This window comes from Malus domestica, chromosome 08 (genome assembly GCF_042453785.1).
Source record: "Malus domestica chromosome 08, GDT2T_hap1".
Lineage (NCBI taxonomy): Eukaryota > Viridiplantae > Streptophyta > Magnoliopsida > Rosales > Rosaceae > Malus > Malus domestica.
The window spans coordinates 9,150,013-9,175,178 of record NC_091668.1 but is presented as its reverse complement, the minus strand read 5'-3'; the positions used below and the strand labels follow the sequence as shown (position 1 = coordinate 9,175,178).

The 25,166-nt window shown below is 39.7% G+C and overlaps 5 protein-coding genes across 5 annotated transcripts; 3 read left to right on the top strand and 2 right to left on the bottom strand.

Moving 5' to 3' along the window:
- Nucleotides 1-1,793: 1,793 nt before the first annotated feature.
- LOC139197980 (endoribonuclease YBEY, chloroplastic-like) lies at nucleotides 1,794-5,166 on the top strand. The gene is made up of 10 exons (XM_070826199.1): nucleotides 1,794-1,936; nucleotides 2,063-2,121; nucleotides 2,271-2,442; nucleotides 2,774-2,874; nucleotides 3,048-3,140; nucleotides 3,629-3,700; nucleotides 3,780-3,899; nucleotides 4,003-4,053; nucleotides 4,300-4,488; nucleotides 4,815-5,166. Exons 2-10 carry the CDS (start codon nucleotides 2,092-2,094, stop codon nucleotides 4,980-4,982), a joined length of 996 nt encoding a protein of 331 aa, XP_070682300.1. The 5' UTR covers nucleotides 1,794-1,936; nucleotides 2,063-2,091; the 3' UTR covers nucleotides 4,983-5,166.
- On the top strand, nucleotides 5,115-9,578 carry LOC103441142 (endoribonuclease YBEY, chloroplastic-like). Its single transcript, XM_008379844.4, has 12 exons — nucleotides 5,115-6,112; nucleotides 6,197-6,448; nucleotides 6,532-6,627; nucleotides 6,728-6,905; nucleotides 7,000-7,068; nucleotides 7,158-7,258; nucleotides 7,484-7,576; nucleotides 8,008-8,079; nucleotides 8,165-8,284; nucleotides 8,387-8,437; nucleotides 8,606-8,794; nucleotides 9,002-9,578. The coding sequence occupies exons 1-12, from the start codon at nucleotides 5,705-5,707 to the stop codon at nucleotides 9,167-9,169; spliced, it is 1,797 nt and encodes a 598-aa protein (XP_008378066.3). The 5' UTR covers nucleotides 5,115-5,704; the 3' UTR covers nucleotides 9,170-9,578.
- An 8,112-nt stretch (nucleotides 9,579-17,690) lies between these two features.
- Nucleotides 17,691-20,392, bottom strand: LOC103421114 (early nodulin-93-like). The gene is made up of 4 exons (XM_008359150.4): nucleotides 19,986-20,392; nucleotides 19,093-19,154; nucleotides 18,377-18,452; nucleotides 17,691-18,215 (listed from the first exon to the last, which is right to left on the bottom strand). Exons 1-4 carry the CDS (start codon nucleotides 20,095-20,097, stop codon nucleotides 18,112-18,114), a joined length of 354 nt encoding a protein of 117 aa, XP_008357372.1. The 5' UTR covers nucleotides 20,098-20,392; the 3' UTR covers nucleotides 17,691-18,111.
- A 200-nt stretch (nucleotides 20,393-20,592) lies between these two features.
- LOC139197979 (calcineurin-binding protein 1-like) lies at nucleotides 20,593-21,756 on the bottom strand. The gene is made up of 3 exons (XM_070826198.1): nucleotides 21,472-21,756; nucleotides 20,976-21,101; nucleotides 20,593-20,883 (listed from the first exon to the last, which is right to left on the bottom strand). The coding sequence occupies exons 1-3, from the start codon at nucleotides 21,550-21,552 to the stop codon at nucleotides 20,743-20,745; spliced, it is 348 nt and encodes a 115-aa protein (XP_070682299.1). The 5' UTR covers nucleotides 21,553-21,756; the 3' UTR covers nucleotides 20,593-20,742.
- A 615-nt stretch (nucleotides 21,757-22,371) lies between these two features.
- On the top strand, nucleotides 22,372-23,869 carry LOC103421177 (uncharacterized). The gene is made up of 4 exons (XM_029106929.2): nucleotides 22,372-22,556; nucleotides 22,813-22,869; nucleotides 23,097-23,299; nucleotides 23,572-23,869. The coding sequence occupies exons 1-4, from the start codon at nucleotides 22,514-22,516 to the stop codon at nucleotides 23,704-23,706; spliced, it is 438 nt and encodes a 145-aa protein (XP_028962762.2). The 5' UTR covers nucleotides 22,372-22,513; the 3' UTR covers nucleotides 23,707-23,869.
- Nucleotides 23,870-25,166: the final 1,297 nt, after the last annotated feature.

Sequence of the window (25,166 nt, the reverse complement as noted above, 5' to 3'; positions counted from 1 at the left end):
AGTGTAGGGAATGGCAGAATTGAGAGAAGCAGGATCCGGAGTTACATGATGAGAAGCACCACTATCAGTTAACCAATAGCTTGGTGGAGGAGAAGTAGAAGCGGTCATACCAAGAGGAGGTCCAGGATGAGATCGTTGAGATGCAAACTGAGAGAGCTTCTCACAATTGAGAGCTTCATGACCAGATTTGAGGCATAACTGACACTGAAGAAACCGACCAGAGTAAGAGGTATTATTGTGCTGACCAAATCCATTGTGCTGACCAAATCCTGTAGATCTTGAATTTGGACCCGAGCCAAGCAGACCACTAGAATTGTTAGGAGTATGACGATTGCCTCCAAACGTGCGATTGTTATGATAGCGATTACGATTCTGAAAGCGACCTCGAGAATTACCTCGGTAAGAGTTGATACCAGAAGATCCTTGTTGAGCCGTATAGGCGTGAAATGGTGCAGATGATGAAGAAGAGGCTCTGGTCTTTCGTTTCTGAAGAGAAATTTCCTTACCAAGAAGTAATCCATGAAGTTCATCAGTGTTGATAACCTCAGTTCTTGTTTCAATAGAGTCAACGAAGGAATCATACTCATCAGAAAGACCAGAAAGGATGTAGGCAACAAGATCGGATTCAGAAATCGGATCGCCAGCCGCTGCAAGTTTATCAGAGATCTCCTTGAGAGAGTTGAGGTAATCCGTCATCGAGGAGTCACCTTTCTGAATTGTTTGGATCTTCGAGCGTAAGCTGTGAATATGAGTACGAGAAGCACCAGAAAAACGACGTTCAAGAGACTGCCAGAGAGACTTGGAATCATCCATGCCAACCGTCAAAGGAAGGAGATCTTCAGATAAAGTCGAATTGATCCAAATCATCAAGAGTTGATCGCGTTCACACCAAGTTTCATACACCGGATTAGGAATTTGAGCGCCGGAAGAATCAAGCACAAACGGAGAAGGACACACATCAGTGCCATTGACAAGCCCTAAAAGCTTGAATCGCTTCAGAACAGGGAGGAAGAGACTACGCCAGGTGATGTAATTGTGACGAGTGAGTTTCGTCGCCACCATACCAGTAATGTTCTGAACGATAATCGAAGAGAGAGATTGAGCTGACAAATTTGGACCGTCGACATGAGAACCTGATGAAGCAGCCGGAGAAGAAGAGGTCGCAGCCATCCAGAAGAGTAGAGAAGAAAAATTCAAGAATTTCAAGAAATTGAAGAAATTAGGGCAGAGAAGATCTGTTTGGGAGAAGAGAAAGAGGTGAGAAAATTCAAGAAGATGGAAGCGGTGGATCGAAGTCGGTAGACAACGGCGAAGATACCATGTAGAAACTCATGATTCTTTGAGAGAACAATTAGAGATAGAAAGAGAAAGAATTTTAGAGAGAGAGAGGATTGAATAGAATGATTTTCATTATATTCAGACTATGTACAATACAATATATATAGATACAACCACCTACTCTATCAACTATATCTTAACAGATAAGAAATCTTTTTAATCAGATATGGGCTTAGTTGGTGGTCCTATTGTATCCTTAACAAGTATTTCTATCCAAGAAGCTTTGAACGATCCCGAAATCTTGGTATGTAACTATCAGTCTATCACCAACTGTTTGTATAAATGTCTCTTACGTAATACCAGTATAGCTGATTGGCTGAAGTGAAATGGAGTTTGAAAATTGCAGAGAATTGTGGAACTGCTCCGGCTGGATGCTCCGGTGGCAGTGAAGCTAGCGTTTGATTGGCTGAAAGATTCAATGTATAAAACAAGGGACAATGCTATAGGCGGTGTTGCGGGATATGAAAGTGTGGAGCTTTCGGTGCTTCTTTGCTATAACGAGTTTATCGGGAAACTTAATAAGGAGTGGAGAGCGGAGGACAATGCTACTGATGTTATTTCCATGTCCCAACACGTCCCTGATCTTAAGCTTCCCATGGTACTACTGTACTAGCTCGTTCGATAATTTATATCGTTTTCTTTATTAGAGTGAAAGCATGCATTATTAGTACATTGTATGGTTTGAAGCTTATGTTGGTGGACATTGTGATTTCTGTTGAGACAGTGGCAAGACAAGCGGAGCAAAGAGGCCATATGCTTCTTGACAAGATGCGCATTCTCATGGTTGGTTTAAGAACATTATTATTAGTGTGTTATACGCTTCTTGAACTTATGCTTCTTCGAACAAATGTGTGGTCTTCAGATATTAAGGAATTTGAATTTGTAACTTTCGGTCGTAGTTTGATAACTATAATTACTAAACCCTCCTGTAGGTACATGGATTGTTACATCTGTTAGGATTTGATCACAAGGTTAGTGAAGACACTGAAGTGGAAATGGAGGAGGAGGAGGAGGATCTTCCCTTAAAGAGTCTTGGGTGGAAGGGAAAAGGGTTAATTCAGAGTGCATATGATGCTGCGACCCATTCCGATGGGCTCAAACTAGGTGGTAAACCTTATCTTTCTACAGCTTCACTTTTACATCCTTATTTTATGGAAATTATTTTATTTGTTAATCATTAAACTCTTCATTCAATCTGTAGCCGCAATTTGCTTGGTTAAACTTTGTGATGAGATAATCTTACATCTGAGTTGTTAAAGACAGAAAGAAAGAAGGAAGCCCTCAATACTATAAGCAAATGTTCAGATATATATTCAGTGATATGGATGGCAAGTTTGGGCTTATTGTGTCATACGCCTGTATTTTATTTTACTTAGCTTGTAGGTTTGTAGCCTTGCACCGACTGTTTTTATATTGTTTTATCTTGATATACAAGGCACCCTTCTCAACAGCAAAAGCCAACTGAGCTCAACAAATGTCAAGGCTATGAAAGAGGCCTCATCAAGGGCTGTGAAAATAGTGATAGCAACCGGAAAAGTAAGAATCTCATTTTCTGTTCATTATCAGCAGGAGACATTGTAGAAATGTATTATAAATTTTACTTATTCTGGTGTTCTACTGTTGGTCAGTGTTTCTTGGTACATGATTCTTGATTGTTGAATTGTGTTGATTAAAAAAATCTTCTAATTGTTGACAGCTCTTTGGAACAGGCTCGGCCAGCTGTGATTCGCGTTTTTAAGGGGGTAGATTTAACTGGAAAAGATGGCATTGTTTCAGAATTTTCTCCTGGGGTTTTCTTGCAGGTTCTCTTTTTTCCTTTGAAAATTTCATCTCAAGCTTGCTGCCAAGTTATGTGTGATGAACATGGAATTGTCTTCACTTGATAGAAGCATGCTTACTCCTGTCCAGAGAACTGCTATCTTAACGTTTTAAGTTGCTTTGGTTATATCTCACACATGAAATAATTTTCTCACTTTTATCTGCCCTCAATCTACATGTGGTACTCTCTTTTGTAAGCTTGATAAGGACAATAGAGGGAACCGTGATATCCATTCCTGTTCCCTCTTAAACATTTACATACTCTTCGTCTGTCACCAAACTTATGTAAATTCCACCACCTCAAGTATCTTATGAATGACTTGATATCTGTAATGGTTGGTCAAGCTTTTAAGAAACAAAATTCTCAATGGTTGTTACCTTTATCATCTCTCCCTCTTAGGACTGTTTTTTGTCCGGCTCGAGTTGATATTAATACATTTTGTCCTTATCGTCTGCCTCAACTTGATTCCAGGGATTGCTTGTTTATGGTACACAAGGTCGGGAAATTTTTAGAAGGAATTTGGATACAGATGTATGCAGAGAGGTAATAGTTTGGTGAGGCGTGCATGAATATATTATTCATTGGCTTGTAATGAAATAAAAGACCAGATGTTTATGTGCAGGCATGTCGTAACTCTCTGGAAAATGAGGTTCCTCTTATAACATTCACCAAGGATCATTGCTTATCCCTTTATGATCACCCACTTGTTGATTCCATGCATACTGTATATCACGAGCAAAAGGTGCCAAAAGTTTGTTTCATCATGGTCATAAATAATAGCTTACTGGCTGAGGTTTCATTTTGCGCCATTTTATATAACTTACATGGAAAGTATTCATTTACAGGCGGAGATCATGCCTTCAGTTGAGCATCTCATGGCTGCTGCTGGTATACAGGTACGGCCCTCAAGGAGGAACAATACTGTCCCCATCCTCTCTAACAAAGAGAAAAAAAAATATTAAGCTTAGTGTTTTGCTCTTAATTTCTATTGATTCATAAAAGATTGAGGTTTTAGTCAGAAATCCATTGTCTAGCGTCTCCAGTTCATACACTTGGTCTCATTTGTAAAATTTTGATTGAATTAATATCCTATAGTTCTTGCTTCTTTCAGTTCTTGTAATGTCGCACGCCTCAATATACAGAAACTAGTCTTCATGGACACTGCTGAGGGAGTAACAACTGCTATGAGGCCATACTGGTCAGAAGCAAATGGAGATGGTGCCAGAGTTGTTCAAACCGTGCCTGACATGCTTGAAATTGTTCCCCCTGGAACCTCAAAAGGAAGTGGAGTGAGCATGCTGCTCGATCATTTGGGAATCACTCCAAAAGAGGTATGGACAACAAAGCTGTTCTCCTATCTCCTTTTTTTTAGCGTTTTTCTTGTTTTAATGGGAGTTGTTCATGTTCCTCAACTTGACCGGCACAAGGATTATCACCACAGATTGAAAAGGGGTATTTGATATTTCACTGCATCGTTCTTACCATGATAAGCAGTATGCGTTGTTCCAAGAATAGTTCAAACAGTATGTTTAACCAACCGACACAAGTTGGCGATGTTGGTGGATGATAAGGCCACTGTCATTGACTTTATTTACTTCTTGTTTGCATACAAATATCGTTGTCATTCCTGATTGATTCTTTTAATTTGTTTTTTCAGATCATGGCTATTGGCGATGGGGAAAATGATATCGAGATGCTTGAGCTGGCTTGTTTAGGCATTGCTCTTGGTAACGGAGTGGAGAAGACAAAAACTGTGGCTAACGTAATTGGTCTCAGCAACGACGAAAACGGCGTAGCTGATGCAATATACCGGTATGCATTGTGAGCTTCTCTTCAAGACAGAGGAACCGGAATACAGACATAGCTTAATAATTGTGAGCTTCTCTACCGATATCCAACCTGCGAAATTGCTACTGAGGTCAATTGTATTTGTACGTGGAGTCATTCCTCCATCCACAACACTTGTCAATAATTTTTGCCAAAGATGGAAAAGAAAAGATTGTCATTCATGGACGATGAATTGTAACTGAGAGGTTTTAGTTTGTTCGTGGAGTGTGAATTAGATAAGAGTGCAAATGTTTGTCTTCACTAAGTTTCACTGGACTTAATTAATATTGCAGTCTCGTGTTTGTTACCCACAAAGACTAGCTTTAATGAGATTAAGAGGCACTCGTCTCAACTAAGGCCTCGTTGGACGGTCCTAGTAAGACCCCTCGAAAACCAGAGAACTACTAGACTGTCCTCTCTTGCGACCTCGTCCTGCTCGAGTTCTCTGACAACGATTCCTCGTCTTTAAGTCCTAGACCCCCTTCTCTGCCCTCTTCCGCCTCGTCTTTTCCTCCAAGAAGTCTCGTCCGAGATAATCCGATGAAACGAACGCATAATTATGTTACGTTGGTCCGTAGTGTAAATTCAAAAATAAAACAAAGGAGGCATTTAAGTTCGTGCCGTCTCCGTCAGATTGTCGCTCATTTACAACACAAGGTGCGATCGAAGCAGCCACTCGCACACACTCCCTCGCGAGCTCCAAAAGCCTTGGCCCCATAAATGCTCCTCCGCCTCCCTACTCTCCTCCGCACCCTCCACCCTCCCTCCCCGTCCTCCGCCACTCAAATGGCGCGTTACATTCCGCGCGCCACCCTAATATCCATCACCCCTCTTCCCATCCGACAAACCACCGCCTCATTTCCCGCGCTCATCCATTCAATCTCCCCTCCTGAAATGCACCGTTTCAACACCTCAAAAACTTCTCTATTCGGCCGGAGATTTCACTCTCTGTGCGGACACGAACGGATACGAGCAGCCAGACCGCCATTGCTACGGGGACCAATCTTCTTCTCACAGAGAGAGTACCGAAAGGTGAGACGGCGAGCCGCAAAAAGCAAGGAGAAGGATATCGAGCTTGACGTCAGCATTTGCATCGAAGAAGGATTGCCAGACGATCCTGAAGTGCTGGTAATCTCCGACCGCCCACCAGGTGTTTGTGTAAATGCCTCTTTATATAAGCTTGGCCTGATTACCTGAAGTTTGAACTTGCAGAGTATTGCGGAATTGCTTCGTCTGAATGTTCCAATGGCAATGAAGCTGGCATTTGATGGGTTGAAAGGTTCAGTGTATAAAACAAGGGACAATTCCATAAACGACGTTGGTGGATTCGAAAGCATAGAGCTTTCGGTGCTTCTCTGCAACGATGAGTTCATCCGAAAACTTAACAAGGAATGGAGAAATGAAGACCATGCCACCGATGTTCTCTCACTGTCGCAGCATGTCCCAAATCTTAAGCTTCCCATTGTACTAGCTCATCACTTTTTCTGTTTTTTGGTTCCATTTCTTTTTGCATAACTTTAATCACTGAAGCTTTGTATCGTGTGCAGCTTATGTTGGGTGACATTGTGATTTCTGTTGAGACAGCGGCAAGGCAAGCGGAGGAAAGAGGCCACACGCTTATTGATGAGATACGTGTTCTCATGGTTAGTTGGTTTAAGGATTTTTTTCGTAGGAGAACCAATTAATTCAGAGCAATGCTTTTTAGTGTAGTTTGATGACTTTAATCACTGAATCCTCCTGCAGATACATGGGTTGTTACATTTACTAGGATTTGATCATGAGATTAGTGAAGAGGCAGAAGTGGAAATGGAGAAGGAGGAGGAGCTTCTTTTAAAGAGTCTTGGGTGGAAGGGGAAGGGATTAATTCAAAGTGCGCATGATGCCGAAACCCAAACAAATTCCCATGAGGAAAAACCAGATGGTAATCTTTTACGGTTTCATTTTCACATCTTTTGTCATTGGATTTGCCAATATAAGTTTTTAGTGGAGTAATCTTACTGGTGAATTGTTAAAAGACAGGAAGAGAGAAGGCAGCCTGCGATTTTATAAACCAAAGTTCAAATGCATTTTCTGTGATATGGATGGTAAGTTGGCGGTTACTGTAATCTAGCGCCTTCATTGTGCTATGTTAAGCTCAAAATGAACTTTATATATTATTCTCTTGATATTCAAGGCACCCTTCTCAACAGCAAAAGTCAAATTAGTTTAACAACTGCGAAAGCTCTCAAGGAGGTCTCATCAAGGGGTGTGAGAGTAGTGATAGCCACTGGAAAAGTAAGAACAACATTTTTTTTCTTCATAATGATTATCAGCATATTATGCTCGAAAATGTGTTTTCATTATGTTTGCCAATACGATTTTTTGCTTATGATTGATTTGTTCAAAAACTTTTGGAATCTAATGTTTTACTGTTGCTCTAGCCTGCAGTGTTACTTTTTATGTCAGTTTATATATTGATGTATGTGTTGCTTCTAAATATTATAATTCACATTGAAACAGTCTCGTTCAGCTGTGATGAAAATTTTTAAGGAGGTAGAATTAGCTGGAGAAGATGGCATTGTTTCAGAATTTTCTCCTGGGGTTTTTTTGCAGGTTTATCTTTTCTTCCTTGCAAATTTCATTCTCACCATGTTGCAAGTTCATCTGATGACCGAACTATTCACTTGCTACATGCTTAGTCTTCTGTTGAATGTGTTTCCATAATTTTCTCACTTGTATTTACCCAATAATCTTCTTAGACCTAGATGTTTTTTCTTCCTTTTGTAAGCTTGATGAGGACACTATACTGAACTGTGCTAACCATCCCTGCTCATCTTAAATGTTTTCATGTTCTTTTTCTGTCACCATAGGTAACTCCCTGATGAGTTTTACTTACTGAATCTTGGCAATTGCCGGTCATACTTTTAGGAACAGACTGCCGTACTGACTATTGCTTATGCTAGTCTTTTTCAGAACTGTACTTGCTTCTGTCTTGGGTTGATATTCGTACATGCTTCTTATTGTCTGCCTCTACTTGATTACAGGGGTTGCTTGTTTATGGTAGGCAAGGTCGGGAAATTTTTAGAAAAAATTTAGATACAAGTGTCTGCAGAGAGGTAATACCTTGGTGGGGATTTCTAGAATTTTGGGGTTTCACTGGAAATCTGTCTAAACAAAAGACTGTATGCTCTTTATTTGCAGGCGTGTCTCTACTCTTGTGAGAATAAGGTTCCTCTTATTGCGTTCAGCAAGGACCGTTGCTTTTCTCTGTTTGAGCATCCATTACTTGACTCAGTGCATACATTGTATAATGAGCCAAAGGTGCTATAAAAAATCAATGTTTCATCATGATGATAAATATTCTTTATCGCCTGAGCTCCCCCCTCACCATCCCCTTTTTCGTATATGGAACGATATTTACAGGTGGAAATCATGCCTTCAGTTGAGCACCTCTTGGCTGAAGCTGACATACAGGTGCGGATTTGATTGTATTACGAAAATATGCAAGCCACTAGCTCTCAGCTTTGATCTTAATTTTCCTTGAATCAACTCTTCTTGTGGATAACTAGAAGTTTCTTCGGTCTCAAACCAACTGCGACCCTAACATGAAACTAATTTATTGTTGGTCTTTTGCATATACAGAAAGTGCTCTTCATGGAGACCCCTGAGGTAGTGGCTACTACTTTGAGGCCATACTGGTCACAAGCAACTGGAGATCGTGCAACAGTTGTTCAAGCTGTGGAAGGGCACCTTGAAATTGTTCCCGCAGGAACCTCAAAAGGAAGTGGGGTGAACATGCTTCTTGATCATTTAGGAATCACTCGAAATCAGGTACAGAGTTATCTTCTTGTTTTAGCGTTTATTGTTTTAATCGGAGTTAGTCGTATGCCTATACAGAGTTATCTTCTTGTTTTAGGAATCACTCCAAAATCTTACAATCTGTGTTGGTGCTGATATCGTGTTTTGCATGTTTCCTTGTTTTAGTTATGTACCAATTATGATTTCATTCCTGATTGGTTCTAATAATATATTGTTTAGATCATGGCTATTGGCGATGGAGAAAATGATGTCGAGATGCTTGAGCTGGCTTCTTTGGGCGTTGCTCTTAGTAACGGATCAGAGAAGACAAAAGCTGTGGCTAATGCAATTGGTGCAAGCAATGATGAAGATGGTGCGGCTGATGCCATTTACCGGTACGCATTTTGAGGTTCAGTTTTGACAAAGAAGAGTTAGCATAGACAATTCATAGCATAATGAACGGATGGCTCATGCAACCTGCCGGATTCTTCAGGACAAGTCTTCCCGGTTAAAGTGATGGAAATTGTCATTTTTTTACGTTTTGGAAGAATTTTTTGGTATTTGCATACTGAATCGCCCTCGGTCCAAAAGAAAAATACTTTGGTTAGTGTGATCCCCGACGAGTATTTCATCTATCAAATGTTAATTTCGGGTGCAATAGTAGTCGGGTGAATTAGGTCGAAATACTATTTCTTTCTCTTCTCCAAAATGGTGTTTTAAGCATTGGATTGATCAAGTAAGGCTCTCAACTAAAGAATTCATGTGTATTGAAAGAAGAACGCTCCCATATAAGAAAATACTACATGTATTTCTCAAAGGTTCTGGTATCTCAATCTCATCAAACGATTCGGTGGCCACATCAAACAGCACTATGGAATCTTCGCAGAGCTTTTTTATCGCGGGGCAGAAGCCAGTGCACGGAACCATTGACGAAAACGTTCCTAGGACATGGGTTGCTCTTACCGAGAACAGGGCAACCAGCAAAAGAAACAGCAGGAGGAGCTGGAAGAGGACTAAGAATCCTCCAGGATCCCCTGGCTAAGGAGTAAATTCAACGCCATACGGGGTGTTACTGGCATGACCACAAGAAAACCTGTCCCGGAAAATTCTCAGCACCTTGCGCGAATCATAGCCGAACGCAGACGCGGTTACAATACAAAATATCGGCAATGTATTTTGGTCTAGTTTTGGTCCAAGGGAAGGTACAAATGGTAGGAGGGAGGGGGCAAAGTCACAAACATTTTACTGCAGGGTTGCCAATTTATTATGGGGCATGTGGGGGAGCAGTAGAGGTCATTAGCAGTGTTCTAAAAATCGGCTTAGGCGGTGAAGACCCACCGTGATTTAGGGCAAATTGTTTTGAAAAATAGGTCTGGAGCTAGGCAGCCGCCTAGGTGGGCTAGGCCAGTCTTAGGCAGCGGGCTAGGTGGTTCCTAGGCAGTCCTAGGTGGATTTGGTTTTTTATTTTATATTATTTATTTATTAATTGTGTGCTTTTTTATTTTTTAGTTTCATGGTGGTATATTTCTGAAAATGGTGTACCTAATTTGCAAATGATGGATTGACTACAAGTTTATCCAATTGTGAAATGAATTGGAGAGCTTTTGAGGGGATACATACAAAAAATAAATAAATAAATAAACTAGATACAATAACGTTAAATAATTTAGTCTATGTCCAATCCAATGCAAGGATCATGAACAAGAAAATCTAGTCCATCATCCAAGAATACTCCTCATTATGATTATATGCTTACTGTTTTTTAAATATTGAGCTTGTTGGATGGACATACTTTATGTATTCTTCTACTTCTATTTTTGCATTTTGTCATTCTTTTATTATCCATTTAAGTATAGTTTTTTTTAAGTGTAAATAGGCACCTATTTACAAGATATATAATAAATTTATATAAATTTGTCTAGGCTGCCTAGGCATTAGGCCCCTGCCCGCTGCTGAACTAGCGCCTAGCATTTTTAAAAACCTTGGTCTAGGGGTGGGCAAACGGGTATAGGAACTGCGGGTCAATCGGGTAATCAAGGTTCAGGGTGGGTATGGGCCGGTTCTAAATTTTTAATAAGAGAAACGGGGCGATCAAATTTTAGGGGCAGGCCGGTTTCAGAAGTATAGAAAAACGGGTACCCGAACCAGCCCGTTTGTAATTGCGTCACATAGCTCTCACCAGTCACCCCTCCACTCCTCGTTTTTATTATCTTTTTCCATGCGAAATCAAAAATTTCTCACTACAACTAGAAACCAAATCTTTCTTTAACCTCTTCAAGTTTATAAAGTGGCATCGTTTCGAGACCATCGTTATCACCGTCACCAACCATGGCATCATTGTCGAAGAAGATCACCCTCAAGAGCTCGGACGGTGAGTCATTCAAGGTAAAGGAAGCGGTGGCGCTGGAGTCACAGGCCATCAAGCACATGATCAAGGACGATTGTGCTGACAACGGCATTCCTCTGCGCAATGTCACCAACAAGATTTTGGCCAGGGTCATTGAGTATTGCAAGTAGCATGTCGACACCGCCAACCTCGACGAGATCAACAAGTCATCCTGATGGTAGGACGACATCTTCTACGCTCTCTGCAGCGCCTACGTCCTCGTCTCCTCCGTCGCTCTAGTCTCTCTCTATCTAACTTCATATATTTAGTGCATATGATTCGATTTCATGCTTCTTTTCAAAGATTTGAGGATGAGAAGAGGCAGATCTGAGTTAGGCAGTGTCGAATCTCATTGTGGGTGGCGATTTTGAACTGGGCTTGGTGGCAATTTGGTACTGGGTTCTGGAGCTCTATATCAAAACCGAAAAAAAAATAAAGTAAGAGGACCTGTTGTACCCGACCTATAACAACTGACCTCCGAAATATATATTTTCGGGAAATAATTCCGATGATAGGCCCAAATTAAACTCTTGTTTATTTAACTACCATAATTCATAATTCTTTATCTAAATTTATGAATCACTCACAAAATCTATAACCAAATTCAACATCCAAAACATAAGATTTAATTTTACAATTAATCACCAAACTTCTTTTCCTAATTCAAATTCCCAACAAAAGATTTATCTTAACTATTTAAGGCTACATCTAACCCCTGTTAGACTGCTTACGTGCCCTTGATGTGGGATCAAGTATTTCGTAGTTCACCTTTCATTGTCAATCCATTTCCAAAGACATTCAAGTAATCGAAATAACCAACATTGGGTTCAATAATCGAAACACATCAATTAGATGCCAAATCCATATTTAGAATATCAAAATTTGCACAAAATGACATCATCGGCCCACTGGCCACGCCCCGAAGTGGGTGGCGGTCGGCCGCCCCGACTCGTTGGAAAATTTCACTATTTCTAAAAATTCTCAAATTTTATAGAAATGTAGAGCAAGCCAAGGGGAACAATGTTTATACCTGGACCGAAGTGCAATTCAGCCGGAAAACACCTTAAATCATCACAAACTCGTTGAAAACCCCGGAAAGATGGGTTTTGATTCGACCTTCATACGTAGTCCTACGCCTCCACCATTGCTTGGGCCTTGTTCCTGGCCTTCAGAGGAGTACTTTGGTGGTGGTAGTGGTGGTCGAAACCTGCAGAAATGGGCGATCTCGCTGTGACCCCGTCGGAACCCACGGGTTCCATTTTTCCCAAATCAGGATCCAATCGAGGTGGATTTTGGGTGGAAATGAACGAGGGAAGGTTAGGGAGTTGTTTGGTAGGGGTGATAGGACGTAATTTGCCGGAAAAATGGACGGAAAACCCGTCGAAAATTATTGTAGGCAAGGGTCGGGTTAGAGAAGAAAACCTGGCAAGGGATTCAGTGTGGTTCTTCTCTCTCATTTCCCCTCCTTTCCTGCTCTCCCCATTGGTCACCCCTCATTTCCCTCCTTTCTCTGATTGGCCTCCTCCTCTTTTTTCTTCCTTCCTTCCTTTTTCCTGTGGCCTATTTCCACCAAAACAGAATCTGGAGCCTTCCAGATTCATGGCAAAATGACTAGTTTGCCCCTACCTTCGTTCGTTTTTATTTCATTCGTTATAACTCTGTTTCACGAACTGTTTTCACCTACGCACTCGGAGGGTCGTCCTCTATCCAAATATGTCAAAAAAAGCCGATAAAGTATATGAGTATAAAATACGTCCTAGTATAATTACGTTAAACCAAATAGGGCATTTTCGTCTTTTTAACTTAACGATAAATTTTTCAGCATAATTTATAATAACTTCCGGAACAAAACTATAAAAGTTTTCAATTCATTTTTACATACCCATAAATCGATTTATTTTCGATTTTTCTCCACATATTCATATATTAAATTTTCAAGGTATTACACGGCCCAAATCTGTTGTACCTGCCACAGACCGTCCCATTTCTTTTAAACCCCGGTCCGGTCCGACCCATTTCTTTTAAACCCTGATTTGGTCCGGTCCGATTCCTTCAAAATTTGGCCCAGCCCGGCCCGTGCCCAACCCTACCTTGGTCACAAACATTAGGTTTCATTTGACACATCGTATAAGACCATTATAGAGCATTAATAAAACGGAACAGGTGTTTGGTAAGTTTTGTATTACATAAGCACCAACTTATTTAATCTGTCCCCACCTATTTTTTAGTGTTTGTATATCGAGTCACCGTCTATCTAAAAGAAAGGGTACTTCAATTAGGGTACTTAATGTACAACTAATTATATTTGTGAAAGATAATTAAAAGAAAAAACAAGAAGATATATATATATATAGGGTTAATCTCAGTTTACTACCCTAAAATTTCTTGGTTTTCAACATTTAGTATATTATGTTTTTTTTTGTCCCAGAATGGTACCTAAAGTCATAATTCTAGGGTAGTAAACCAAGAAATTTTAGGGTAGTAAACTGAGATTCTCGGAAAGATCCAATCGGAAACTGCCCTTGGATGATTCCAAGTGCCTTTGCATCTTTGATTATGTTCTCCCTCACCAGCTTGCTCTCAGCTTCAGTGAGTTCTTCATCCTTCTTCGCCGGAGTAGCGAAACCCTTCTCGACAACATCCCAGAGTTCATGAGATTGGAATATGGTCTTCATCCGAATCTGCCAAAAATCGAAGTTGTCTCTATTGAATACCGGTGCTTGAAGATCAGCACCACTTGACCTAGCCATATGAGACTCGATTCAAGATCATTGAGATTTCTTCTCTGAATTTTCCTTCAGCAACGAAGCTCGACGATTAGTTCGAGTTCTTTGATGCGCTCTTCACAGATTCACGCCTAGTTGCAGATGGTGCAACCTGGCTCTAAGGCCATGTTAGATTGTGTGATTTAGTGTACTGTGATTCAATGGATATAAGAAGGAATTTTTTGAAGAAGAATTGAATAATTTCAGAGAGTTTCACAGTGATGGACGCCTCACTTATTTCATTGAATTGCTCACTCTCTCTCATACAAATCAATCCAATATTACCGTTTCAACTAGAAGGAATATTACCCTTCTCTCTCTTCTAAGAGAATGAAACAATCCTAGCCCTTCATGACATCTATCCTATGAGATAGTTACAAGTGTCACAAAATATCACTAACTCTAATTAATCTAGAGCATTCATTTGGAATATGATCCAAGGGCTCTGATTAAAACAAATAAAACATAAACTTATTTAAGCTAAAATCACTTAAATACCAACACGTCGTACAAATACGGGCACAAAACGAATGCACGGTACTTATTTTGAAGATACACTTCATCCTTGGCCAAAGAAAAGAAACGGGGCAGGCAGAAAACAGTACATAATAACGAAAACAAAAACTCATCTACTAAGAAGCCAAGCTACACAATCATGTGCCGTAATAAAAACAAATTATTGCGAATTGACGAGATTCGTTGCAGCTCTCGATAACTAATGAAATGATAAGCCCATGAGGGGTTTATTGCGGGAGGGTTCAGTTCACTATCCCCAACAAGTATTCACCTATCAAATGTTAATTTCGGGCGCAATAATGGTCAGGTGAATTAGGTTGAAATACCATTTCTTTCTCTTCTCCAAAACGGTGTTTTAAGCATTGGATTGATCAAGTAAAACAAGGCTCTCTACAAAAGAATTCATGTGTACTGAATGAACAGCGCTCTCATGTAAGAAAACGCTACGTGTGTTTCTCAAAGGTTCGGTAGCTCAACCTCACCAAACGATTCAGTGGCCATATCAAACGGCACTATGGCCTCTTCGCCAGAGCTTTTATCGCGGGGCAGAAGCCAGTGCGCGGAACCATTGACAAAAACCTTCCTAGGACGTGGGTTGCTCTTACCGAGAACCCGACAACCAGGAATAGAAACAGCAGGAGGAGCTGGAGGAGCTGGAGGAGCTGGAGGAGGAGGACTCCAGGAGCCCCTGGCTAAGGAGTAAACCTCAATGCCATACGAGGTGTTTCCCGGCAGGACCACAAGAAAACCCGTCACTGAAAATCCTCAAAACTTTAGTTATTGAATCACCGTCTGTCCAGAAGAAAAAGTACATTAATTAGTGCACTTCATTTGCAACTATTTATCATACTGAAAAGCCCTTCAAACATCAATCTATAGAAAAATCCATCACCTATCAACTGATCGCATGGCTACGATGGCGTGACCGTTGGCTAACAGTCACATTTCAAATTCTTTTTTTTTTTTTTTAAACTTTTTTACACTTAATATGATTGGGATCAAATAAGACCAGATCCAACGATAAAAATTAAAAGCATTCAACAGCTCAAATTTAATGGTTACAATTTTTTAAGAAATAATTAGGTCTAAATCCTAATATTCTAAGCCCCGTGCATTTGGAGATGGTCTCATTGTCAAGTGCATTGACAATTGGGCTAAAAGCCTTTTTTTCTTCTTTTATTTATTTATTTGTTTTTTTGAAGACTTGCATATATACATATATTCGTAAAGCGTATTGCTAGGGAGACTAAATTTGTAGACAAAATTTTGAAAACTAAAGGACATGAAAGTTAATGATTGGTTTATTACTTAAGCATTGATAAAAATGCTCATTCATATTGATGATACATCACTTAGTTTGTCTCTATAGCATTACCCATTTGTAAAAGATAATTAAAACAAAAAAAATAATATATTTATCATCAATACTTTTATAATTCCAAATCCATACATTTGAAGGAATGTAACACAATAATTTGAAGAAGGAATGTTAATTTACAAGTGAAAAGAAAGTGCTAACTAATTAAATCCAGAAAATTACTTGTTGCTTGCTCGCTGCTGCTTCTGCTTAGTAAGAATAAGCATCAGATTGGTCAAGTAAAATAAGGCTCTCTGCAAAAGAATGGAATAGGATTCTCTCCCCTCCTATTTCTTTCATTTCCTCTCACACTCTTCTTTTTGTCTTATTCTCTATATAAAAATTTCACAAGATGTAGACGTAGCGTAATCGCAACCATTTAAATAGGAGGGAATGGAATGGGAGAGAGATTAGGAGGGGAGAGAATCCTACTTCCAAAAGTGAATTCATGGACTCGTATTGGTACGATCGATCAGCCCTAGAACATTTTACTTGTTTAGTCTTAAAATCCACTGTCTGCATCCATTCAGATCGACCATCCTCAGTAGGCACTTTAAACACTTGTTCGCCATTGCTTTTAAAAGCGAAGTGTTCGGGAGGAGAGTACACCAACTTGTTCAAGGTTACGTTGTATAAATTAGTCCACGATTCCACCGTACCATACTGTTGCATGACCCATAACTTGTCATCACAAACGTTAGCTCTTTCCCATTGCATCTTAACTAAGGCAAGGGAATCCTCATATACTGAAACAACAAGGTCGTCATAAGGTAAACCGGCACCTGGTGTTTTTATCAAACGTTTCGGTATCTTAATTAATCTCGCCAAATGATTCAGTTGCCATATCAAACGACACTACAACATCTTCACTAGAGCTTTGATCACGGGTGCACAGCACCATTGACAAAAACATTCCTAAGACATGGGTGGTTGTTATAACAGAAAGCATGTCAACCAGGAAAAGAAACAGCAGGTGGAGCTAGAGGAGGAGGACTAAGAATCTTCCAGGAGCCTCTGGCTAAGGAGAAAACCTCAATGCCGTACGGGGTTCCCGGCAGGATCAAAAGAATGTGAATTACTAAAAATGATTCTCAAAACTTTGTAGTCGTTGGTGCGCAAATCGTAGCCAAACGAAGTGGAAATATAATAGGGCAAGTTAATAACGTTTTCTTCTTCTTCTTCGTTGGTCCAAGGGATGGTAATGGTAGAAGGGGGGCAAATTATTGCGGGGACTTCGGGGGTGAAGTCCTCATCATTAGCAAGGCATATGAGGCTGTTGCAAGTCCCGGCCAGATCGTAATCGGAAGAAGTAAGTTCGCCGTGAGTCGAACGGTAAGTGAAATTAAGCAGGCTTATCCCAATACAGCAAGTATCCCTTAAAATGGAAGGGTCCTTACAGTAGATGGAGACTACCGACATCACCATCATCATCATCAGCAAGTTGGTCATCATCATTATCAGCAACTTGGTTTTGGTTGAGGAGGATGCGGCGTCAGAGATGGGCGTCAATGATGGACGGGCTTTGGATCAGATATTTCCAAGACTTGCACACGGCGCACTTGATCACAGATTTTACCGACGGCAACCTCGCCAGGATTTCCCTATGATTTCTTCGAGGAGTAATTCCCCATCAATTTTGAAGCAGTCGGTGGTTTTTACGTCTGGTAGATACTGAAAGGCGGCGTCGGTGTTGGCATTCCGGTGGTTCTCCTCTACCGACGAAGATCACAACTTCCTCTTCTTCAGGCGAGGAGGAGTTGGTGGTGAGTTGTGTGGTGGCCATGTTGTTTGTTGTTTTTGATCAAAAACGCTGCTGCGCTTTTTTCACTACAAATTTAGGCGCTTATTTAAGCTAAAGCATAAATAAAAGATAACCCAATTCAAGTCAACCAAGAGATGAACATGTTTTCAGCAATAAATGGCAGAAGTTTGTTTTCAATAAAATGAACAAAACACAGATCAGATTGCCAAACTGAGAGCCTTGTCATACATCGTCATACAAATATGCCACAATACGAATCCACGGTACTTATTTTGAAGATATTCTTCCATGGCCAAAGAAAAGAAACGGGGAAGGCGGAAAACAGTACAGAATAACGAAACAAAAACTCATCTACCAGGCAGCCAAGCTACGACAGTCATGTGCCGTAACAAAAACAAATTATTGTGAATTGACGAGATTCATTGTAGCTCACGATCACCATAACGAATGATATGATGAGCCATGAGGGGTTTATTGCCGGAGTGTTCACTATACCCATCAAATGCACAATTTTTTCAAAGACGGGGGCACCTTCATATCGTTTTGAGCCACAATTGCATTATATTACTGCTCGCGCTGGCGTCTCAAGCTGTCTTGCAACAGGGCATTTTTTCTCGCACATGCCAAGATGGTTTTATCAACGGTGATGAAGTATGTAGAAATTGTTGCTGTTCATCAAATACATTAAAATGTCAATTTTTTCATGGTCCAGACAATTAAAGCTCTATGAGGAAGAATTAATACTTAAAAGCTCTATCTGGTAAGTAAATTGCCACAAAGCTAGAATCTCTGTAAGCCATGCAAAAAAAATTAAATAATTAAGTCATACCAGCACTGATGATGAGTGCTTGAGCGGTGTAGTTGAGGTTATACTTTGCCCAAGGTACCGTACGAACAGCACCCAACTGGGAATATGAAGAACAAGTAAATAGTAGTCATTAAAAAATATACCAAGATAGCAAGATCTCCCTCGAACTCAGGGTAAAAAACAGACTAGTAAAAGATATCCTAGACTCCTAGTGTAAGAGGTTCTCAAATGTAAAATGGGCCAATCTGGAAAGGACACAACATACACAGCCATACCCATTATTCTCAGAGAGGGCTATTTCTATGACTCGAGACGACGACCACCCAAGTTTGGAGCAAGTCCACCAAGACACAGCCTCCAAACATATACAATCTGTGTGAACTATACTACAGAGTTACTACTGACCTAAATTTTTTAAAGACAAAGCTGCAAGACCATTTCCTTTTTCTCACAGACAACCATACAATTTTGTTAGCGAGCATTTTCAAGTTCACATGGAAACCCACGGACATTCAAAATTCATAGATGTTTGGTGAATTTTACACTCAACTACGAAGGCAATACCAACAAGTTTAAGAGCATAACCCAAGAGGACATGAAGAATAAAAACAAGCAGTAGCAGAGAGTAAGAAACGAAGAATAGGATTCAGTTTTGTTGTTCAAAGCAGTGGTTATACAGCCTACCAATTTCTAACTAACAAATAAAATTATGGAAAGTTGGGGAATGCTACACATACCGTAGCCACACTTGAGATAACAGCCGCAACAGCACCATACTTGAATCCCTCCTGAACACCCTCTGCAGATAATGAAAATGTTAAGTGATATCGGACATTGTCCAAATGTCACATGCATTACCTATTATCACGTCGTAATCGATTAGCCATAAGTCTCTCTCTCTCTCTACAAATACGTTGCTGATGAATCGATCTACTGCACATACACTCTACTCAACTAGAGATGAACCTAAAACCAATTGGCAATGGGTAGCAATGCCCAAGATCAGTTAAAATATGAAGCAAGGCTTTAACCATCCCATGTGGGATTCCCGCTCTCAACACGCCCTCTCACACGTGGGGTCACTCAACCAAACACGCGAGCAACCCATGTCGAGTGATTGAACATGCATTCTACTCAATAGACATGAACCTAAAGAACCAATTGGCAATGGTGGGGATGCCCAAGATTAGTTAAACTATTAAGCACGGACCTAATAAACCGCTGTGGAATCTCACTCTCAACACGCTTCCTTACATGCTATCGCGTACGGCGGTTGGGCCTTACACGCAAATACACTACATCATTTACTACAGATAATGTAAGCATCCAACCTAACATCAGCGAGCAATGGACCCAAAGGTTTCCAACTAATTACGCAATAATTTACTTCCCCAATGTTAAATTCACACTCCCAATTCCCCAAACACAACATAGCTAGATTAAATTCACCTCAACTTAAACAAAAAGTTCCCAACTTTTACAAAACAACAGATCAAATTCTTGATTAACTTCAAATAATCAAAACATTACAGATTAAAAAACCAATCAATAAGTAACCTAGAACAATTTAAACAACCAGATGCTCCTGCTAATTGTAATTAATGGAAAGGATTAAGTAAGAAACGCAAACCGTCGATGCACTTCTTGGATCTCAGCAGCTTCGCCTCTTCAGCTGGCGAAGGAATCACCAGAGCATCCTTGCGGTTCACCCACATGTCCCTCAGTTCCGATGGAATCCCCATTTCTTCTCTTCTTCTGCAACTTCTTTTTTTTTTTTTTTTGGTCAATCTTCTGCAACTTCAATTACTCCAGATTTAGAGAGAGAGATATAGAGAGGAGAGAGAAAGCATGTAGCGGTGTGAGTAGAGTGAGGATCCTCAAATGACGAGGCGAGAGCGCCTGCGATTCTGCCACGTTTTTTTCGTTTAATCTATGGGCTGCTTTACTTTCTTGTCTCTGTCTCCCTCCCCACGCATGTGATTGTTGCTTTTACCCAATAAATATATAAATTCTAGATTTGGATATGTATGTTGGATTCGATGCCTTTTTTTGGATAATGTCTTCTCGCACTGCACATTGTATTTCATGTTATTCTTTTAATTTTCTAATGCACATTTAGTCGTTAAATTTAGTAAAATATTGTATTTGTTTGATGTATTTTCTATTTTGAAAAGCTAATAGTTTAACTTTTTAATCAACCATTATAAATATATACCCTACGACTCTTTATTAGAGGATTACGATATTAGACATAAATATTTACGCTCGGACTCCTTATTAGAGAGTCCTTGCAGACTTACTTTAGGCGAGTCTGCTTAGCCTTTCTTTAAATATATATGTTTTGACTATTATCTCACAAAAATATTAGTGAGAGAAAAGTTATAAAACTAAAATTCTACTAGAGACTGATTCCTCCTATGTGGATTAGAAAATTGTACACCGAGTCCGAGAATTGCACAAATTATGGGGTGGTGCCGAAATCCAAACCTGAGTTGCAATAGATGGCAATCGCTGACACTGCCGTCCACCTGCATGGCAATAGAAACAACAATAACTACCTATTCAGAGACAAAAAGGAAGACTGCCATCGAAAAATGTTCGTTGAAGATCTTACGCTCACCTGCGCGTTCTCTATAAGAGGATCTTCTAGGACGGATTCTAACAGCTCAGCGGCCTTTCTGTATTCTTTGACTTGCAACTTGTGATTGTGAAGCCCTTCATGATATGTTTGTGAAAGACGGAATTCCTACCAAGACCAAACTAAACAGTATGAACTCTATCTAATTACTGATCGGAAAAGGAAACATCTTCGGCTGAGAAAATCCAAACGCTTCTGAATCGGGCTACCATACAAAAAACCCGCATTCAATTCACATTTTCCGGCTCACTCATTTGTTGAAACAATGATAAGAAGTACAATAAGCTTCCCAAATATATAATGCTACACAGAAGTCAAATTTCTCTCCTCTGTTCTCATCAAGTTGACTTCTGCTAACAATGCTCGAAATTTACCCACAATAATACAATCCCATAAAATCCCAACTCATTGACCTAATCCAACAAAAAAATAGCTGAACTGTGAAAGAAAACGTAGAGAGAGAGAGAAGGAGGCATGCCTGAGCTTCTTTCGTGGGAGGCTCCCAATTGCCTTTGGACTCCGTATGATTGATAGCTGCAATCGAGAACTGAAAAAGCATAGAAATTCAGAACACAAACACCGAAACAGAATCGAAAAAAAACTAAATTAAATTAAATAAGCTCGATCGAACGAAAGAGGCGTTCGAATTACTCATCAATTCGAATGCAGTTATTAAGATAAACTTTAATTGAAAAAACAAATGTCGATGCATTAAGATAAACTTTGATTGAAAAGCCAAATGTGGGGTGCGTGAGTTGTATTCAACAATACGTGGACTGCTAACAAGCCTTATTTAATAATCACAATTAGGCTTAAATGTTAAAATGGTCCATATGTTTTAGTCATTGAGTCAATTTAGTCACTGTGTTTTCAATTTAACCAATTTGATCATTGTGTTTATCTCCGTTAGCCAATTAAGAATATTTCCATCTAATTTCTGTAAAAAAAATTATAAATTATTATAAACTTATTTATTAAATTATTTATTCAATTTAAAATATTTAAAAATTAAATTATATTAAAAGAAAAAGAAAAAATTTTCTCCTCCCAACTCCCCAACCTCCTCCCTAACACTACCCCCTCTTTTTTCTATGTCACAACCTTAATCATTTTTCAGATTGGAAGTTTTATCTCTTATATGTGTTATTTCTTATTGATTTTTATTTTTTGTTAAAGAGAAAACGTAATTATATTTAGTATAATTTTTCTTATAAAATTTTTAAAAGAGATTGAATGAAATGTTCTTAATTAGCTAACATAGACAAATACAAGAATTAAATTAGCCAATTCAAAAATACGAGAACTAAGTTGGTCATATGACTATAACACCGAGATCATTTTAATATTTAAGCCTCACAATTCAGAATCACAGGTTAAAAAAATAAAAAATTGAGAATCACATGTCATAATAATTTCTCCACCCTGAGGAGACTGAAAGTGAAATAAGATATGAAAAGCTAAAACCCTAGAGCCGGCAAAGGCCCTCCGACGGTTGGGTTGTGTCCTCGTCAGTGAGCAAAATGGCTCGTGGCGGCGGCGGCCGTTCTGGTTCCCGCTCCGGAGGTGAGAAAACACAGAATTCGATCTGTTTATGTTTATGTTGTTGATCCCAGCTTATTTCTCCATCTTATCTGTGGCTCGCAAGGTTTTGGTCGATCTTCCTTTAATAGCCACGTTGGTTTTCCCTTCTTTTTTGGGATCCGTATATAAAACTATGGTCTGGTTTGGCTTGGTAGTTAATTATTCATTTGCATAATTTTGGGGGTTTTCCCAAAACCCTAACCTAACCTGATAAAATAATTTCATGTTTAATCTGCAGGATTCAGATCCTCCCGCTTCCGTTCCCGTTCCTGTTCCTCTGGCACAAGTTTAAAGAGTACGTACGAATTTAGTTGTTTTCAATTCCGTTGCATGCTGGTGGGTGGGTGGGGCTTCAACACTTTGATAGTATTAATCTTCATGATCCGCACTTCCCCGTCACGTTAATTAGGTTTATCTCGTAATTAATTGCCGGTATCATTTCATTTCGTGGTCTATCATCAGTTCTCTCTGTATAATTACAAAACTATTATGTAATGATAATATCTAAATTAATTCTGTTAGGTCCTAGTGCCCCTGATGAGGTGGTGGTGAGATATTCGAACGGCGGCCCTGTTAGGGTTGTTCGTCCTTCAGAAGTTGAAGGAGCTGCGTTTCAGAGTAATTTATATTCCGAGTATGATAAATACGGGACTCCTTCCGGATCCTTGCCTTGTGAGGGATTTGAGTTTTGTAGCTGCAAAAAATTGCTTATGTCTGCGATTGAGGTATTTATACTTCTCTCAGTCTTCTTCTTCTTCTAGTACCATATACAAGTTTCGTCTTGCACGTAGCTTATAGCTTTTACATGATCTCCATCAGTTTTCTGGAATCGGAAACCGAATGATATAACTAGAGCACTTGTTACGTCAGTTCCTATGAATAAAATCAACTTCTGCGTGATTGGCTAGCCCTGTATTGCGATTAAATAGAGAAATCAAGCCAATATTTTGAATGAAAACCTCTTCATGTTTATTTATTTTTATTGTTTTTATGCTAGACAACCCTATTTGATGGGTGTAACAGTCCCATCGGTTTGTCTTGCCGCCTTCTCTTGGAACTTTATTGTGGTGTTGAGGTGGACATTGGTGCGTTAAAGAAAGGCTCGACTTGCAGTGGTCCGGTTCAAAAATGAACATGCTCAACAATTGCTTGCTCAAAGCTCTGGATATTGTGAAACCCTTTCTTATGTCTTATTTGTTGTTTTCATTGCTTTTTCATACATGGTTTGTAATCTCTTCATAATTCCAACGTGACATGCAATGCACTCCTAATTCCATATGCTTTTGTCGATGCAACGGAGTGGCTTAATTACTTTGTGGTATCGAATTGGAGGTAGTCATGGATGTGGTATGCTTCTTGCGGGAAGATCGATGTAAACATTTATTTGTCGTCAAATTTAATCTCTGCTTACCGAACCGAGTCTGGGGGCAAAAATTGGGGCAGTTCTTGAAGTTGAAGATCCAGCAGAGGTTGGATTTCGAGGTTTCCTGAGATTAAGGGTGGATTTTGACGCATTACGGCCCTTAATTACATGTCGTTCAGTACCATGCCCAGCTAGGGGTTCCTATGTGATTCGATTCAAGTATGAAGGATTGAGAATTTTCTGCTACCGTTGTGGGAGGTTAGGCCACTCGAGTGCGTGTCCTCATCCAGCGCCACCGCTACCATCTGGCGAAACCCGGAAATTGCATTGACAACACTCGAAAAATTATCTCGATATCAAACGACGTAGTACTAGACTGCCTACGTATCCTTGATGAAATCAAAAGACCTAGTTCGTTAATGTTTTGAATTTTTGGGGCTTCTAGCAAGTGAATGACCTCACTAAAATTTGGTACTTTTGGATTTGTGGGGTTGCGTCTAGATTGAATTTCTAGATTACTTATGTATCTTTGACGGAATCAAACCGGCGTAGTTCTAGCGTGATTTGATTTTGATGGGTTTTGTACCATTTGGATTTCGGATTGGCTTTTTGCCATTTTAGAATGATTTTGTGTTACTTGAGAAATGTGGGACAACTCTATGCCGTTTGAGACTTAACACGGTTTCGTGCCGATTGAGACTTGACGCGACTTCGTGCCATATGAGACTTGATGCGGCTTGTGTCATTTTTGGCTTAATATGTGAATGACGGATTAATTTGAAAGGATTTGGGCCCTTTGTACGATTTCGAATTCAAGAACTTGATCGAGTGGGTGATTGACGCATTGAAGAACCCTCACGGCTTTCGTACCATTAGAAAATTTGGAATTTGGAGTTGGGAGTTGTAGGCTTGATACCATTTGGGTTTGGATAATTAATAGGTCAAAAGACCCATTAACTTGGAATTTGTGTGTGATGATTTGAAAGGAAAAGTTCGGCTAAGCCGCACAAAATGGGTAACCTAATTTAGTACCGAATTCGCCATCCACGAGATTTGAACCCAATACCTCTCACTCCCAAGCGAAGAGGAATACCATCAGACCGTAATACTGAATGGCAAAATATCAAAGTTAGACAACTTCAAAAGTAGTGAATAAGGCATCTGGGAATTTTAAACGTTGAAGTGTTTCCCTTGTAACAATGATAAAATTCAAAGTGAATTTGACAAAT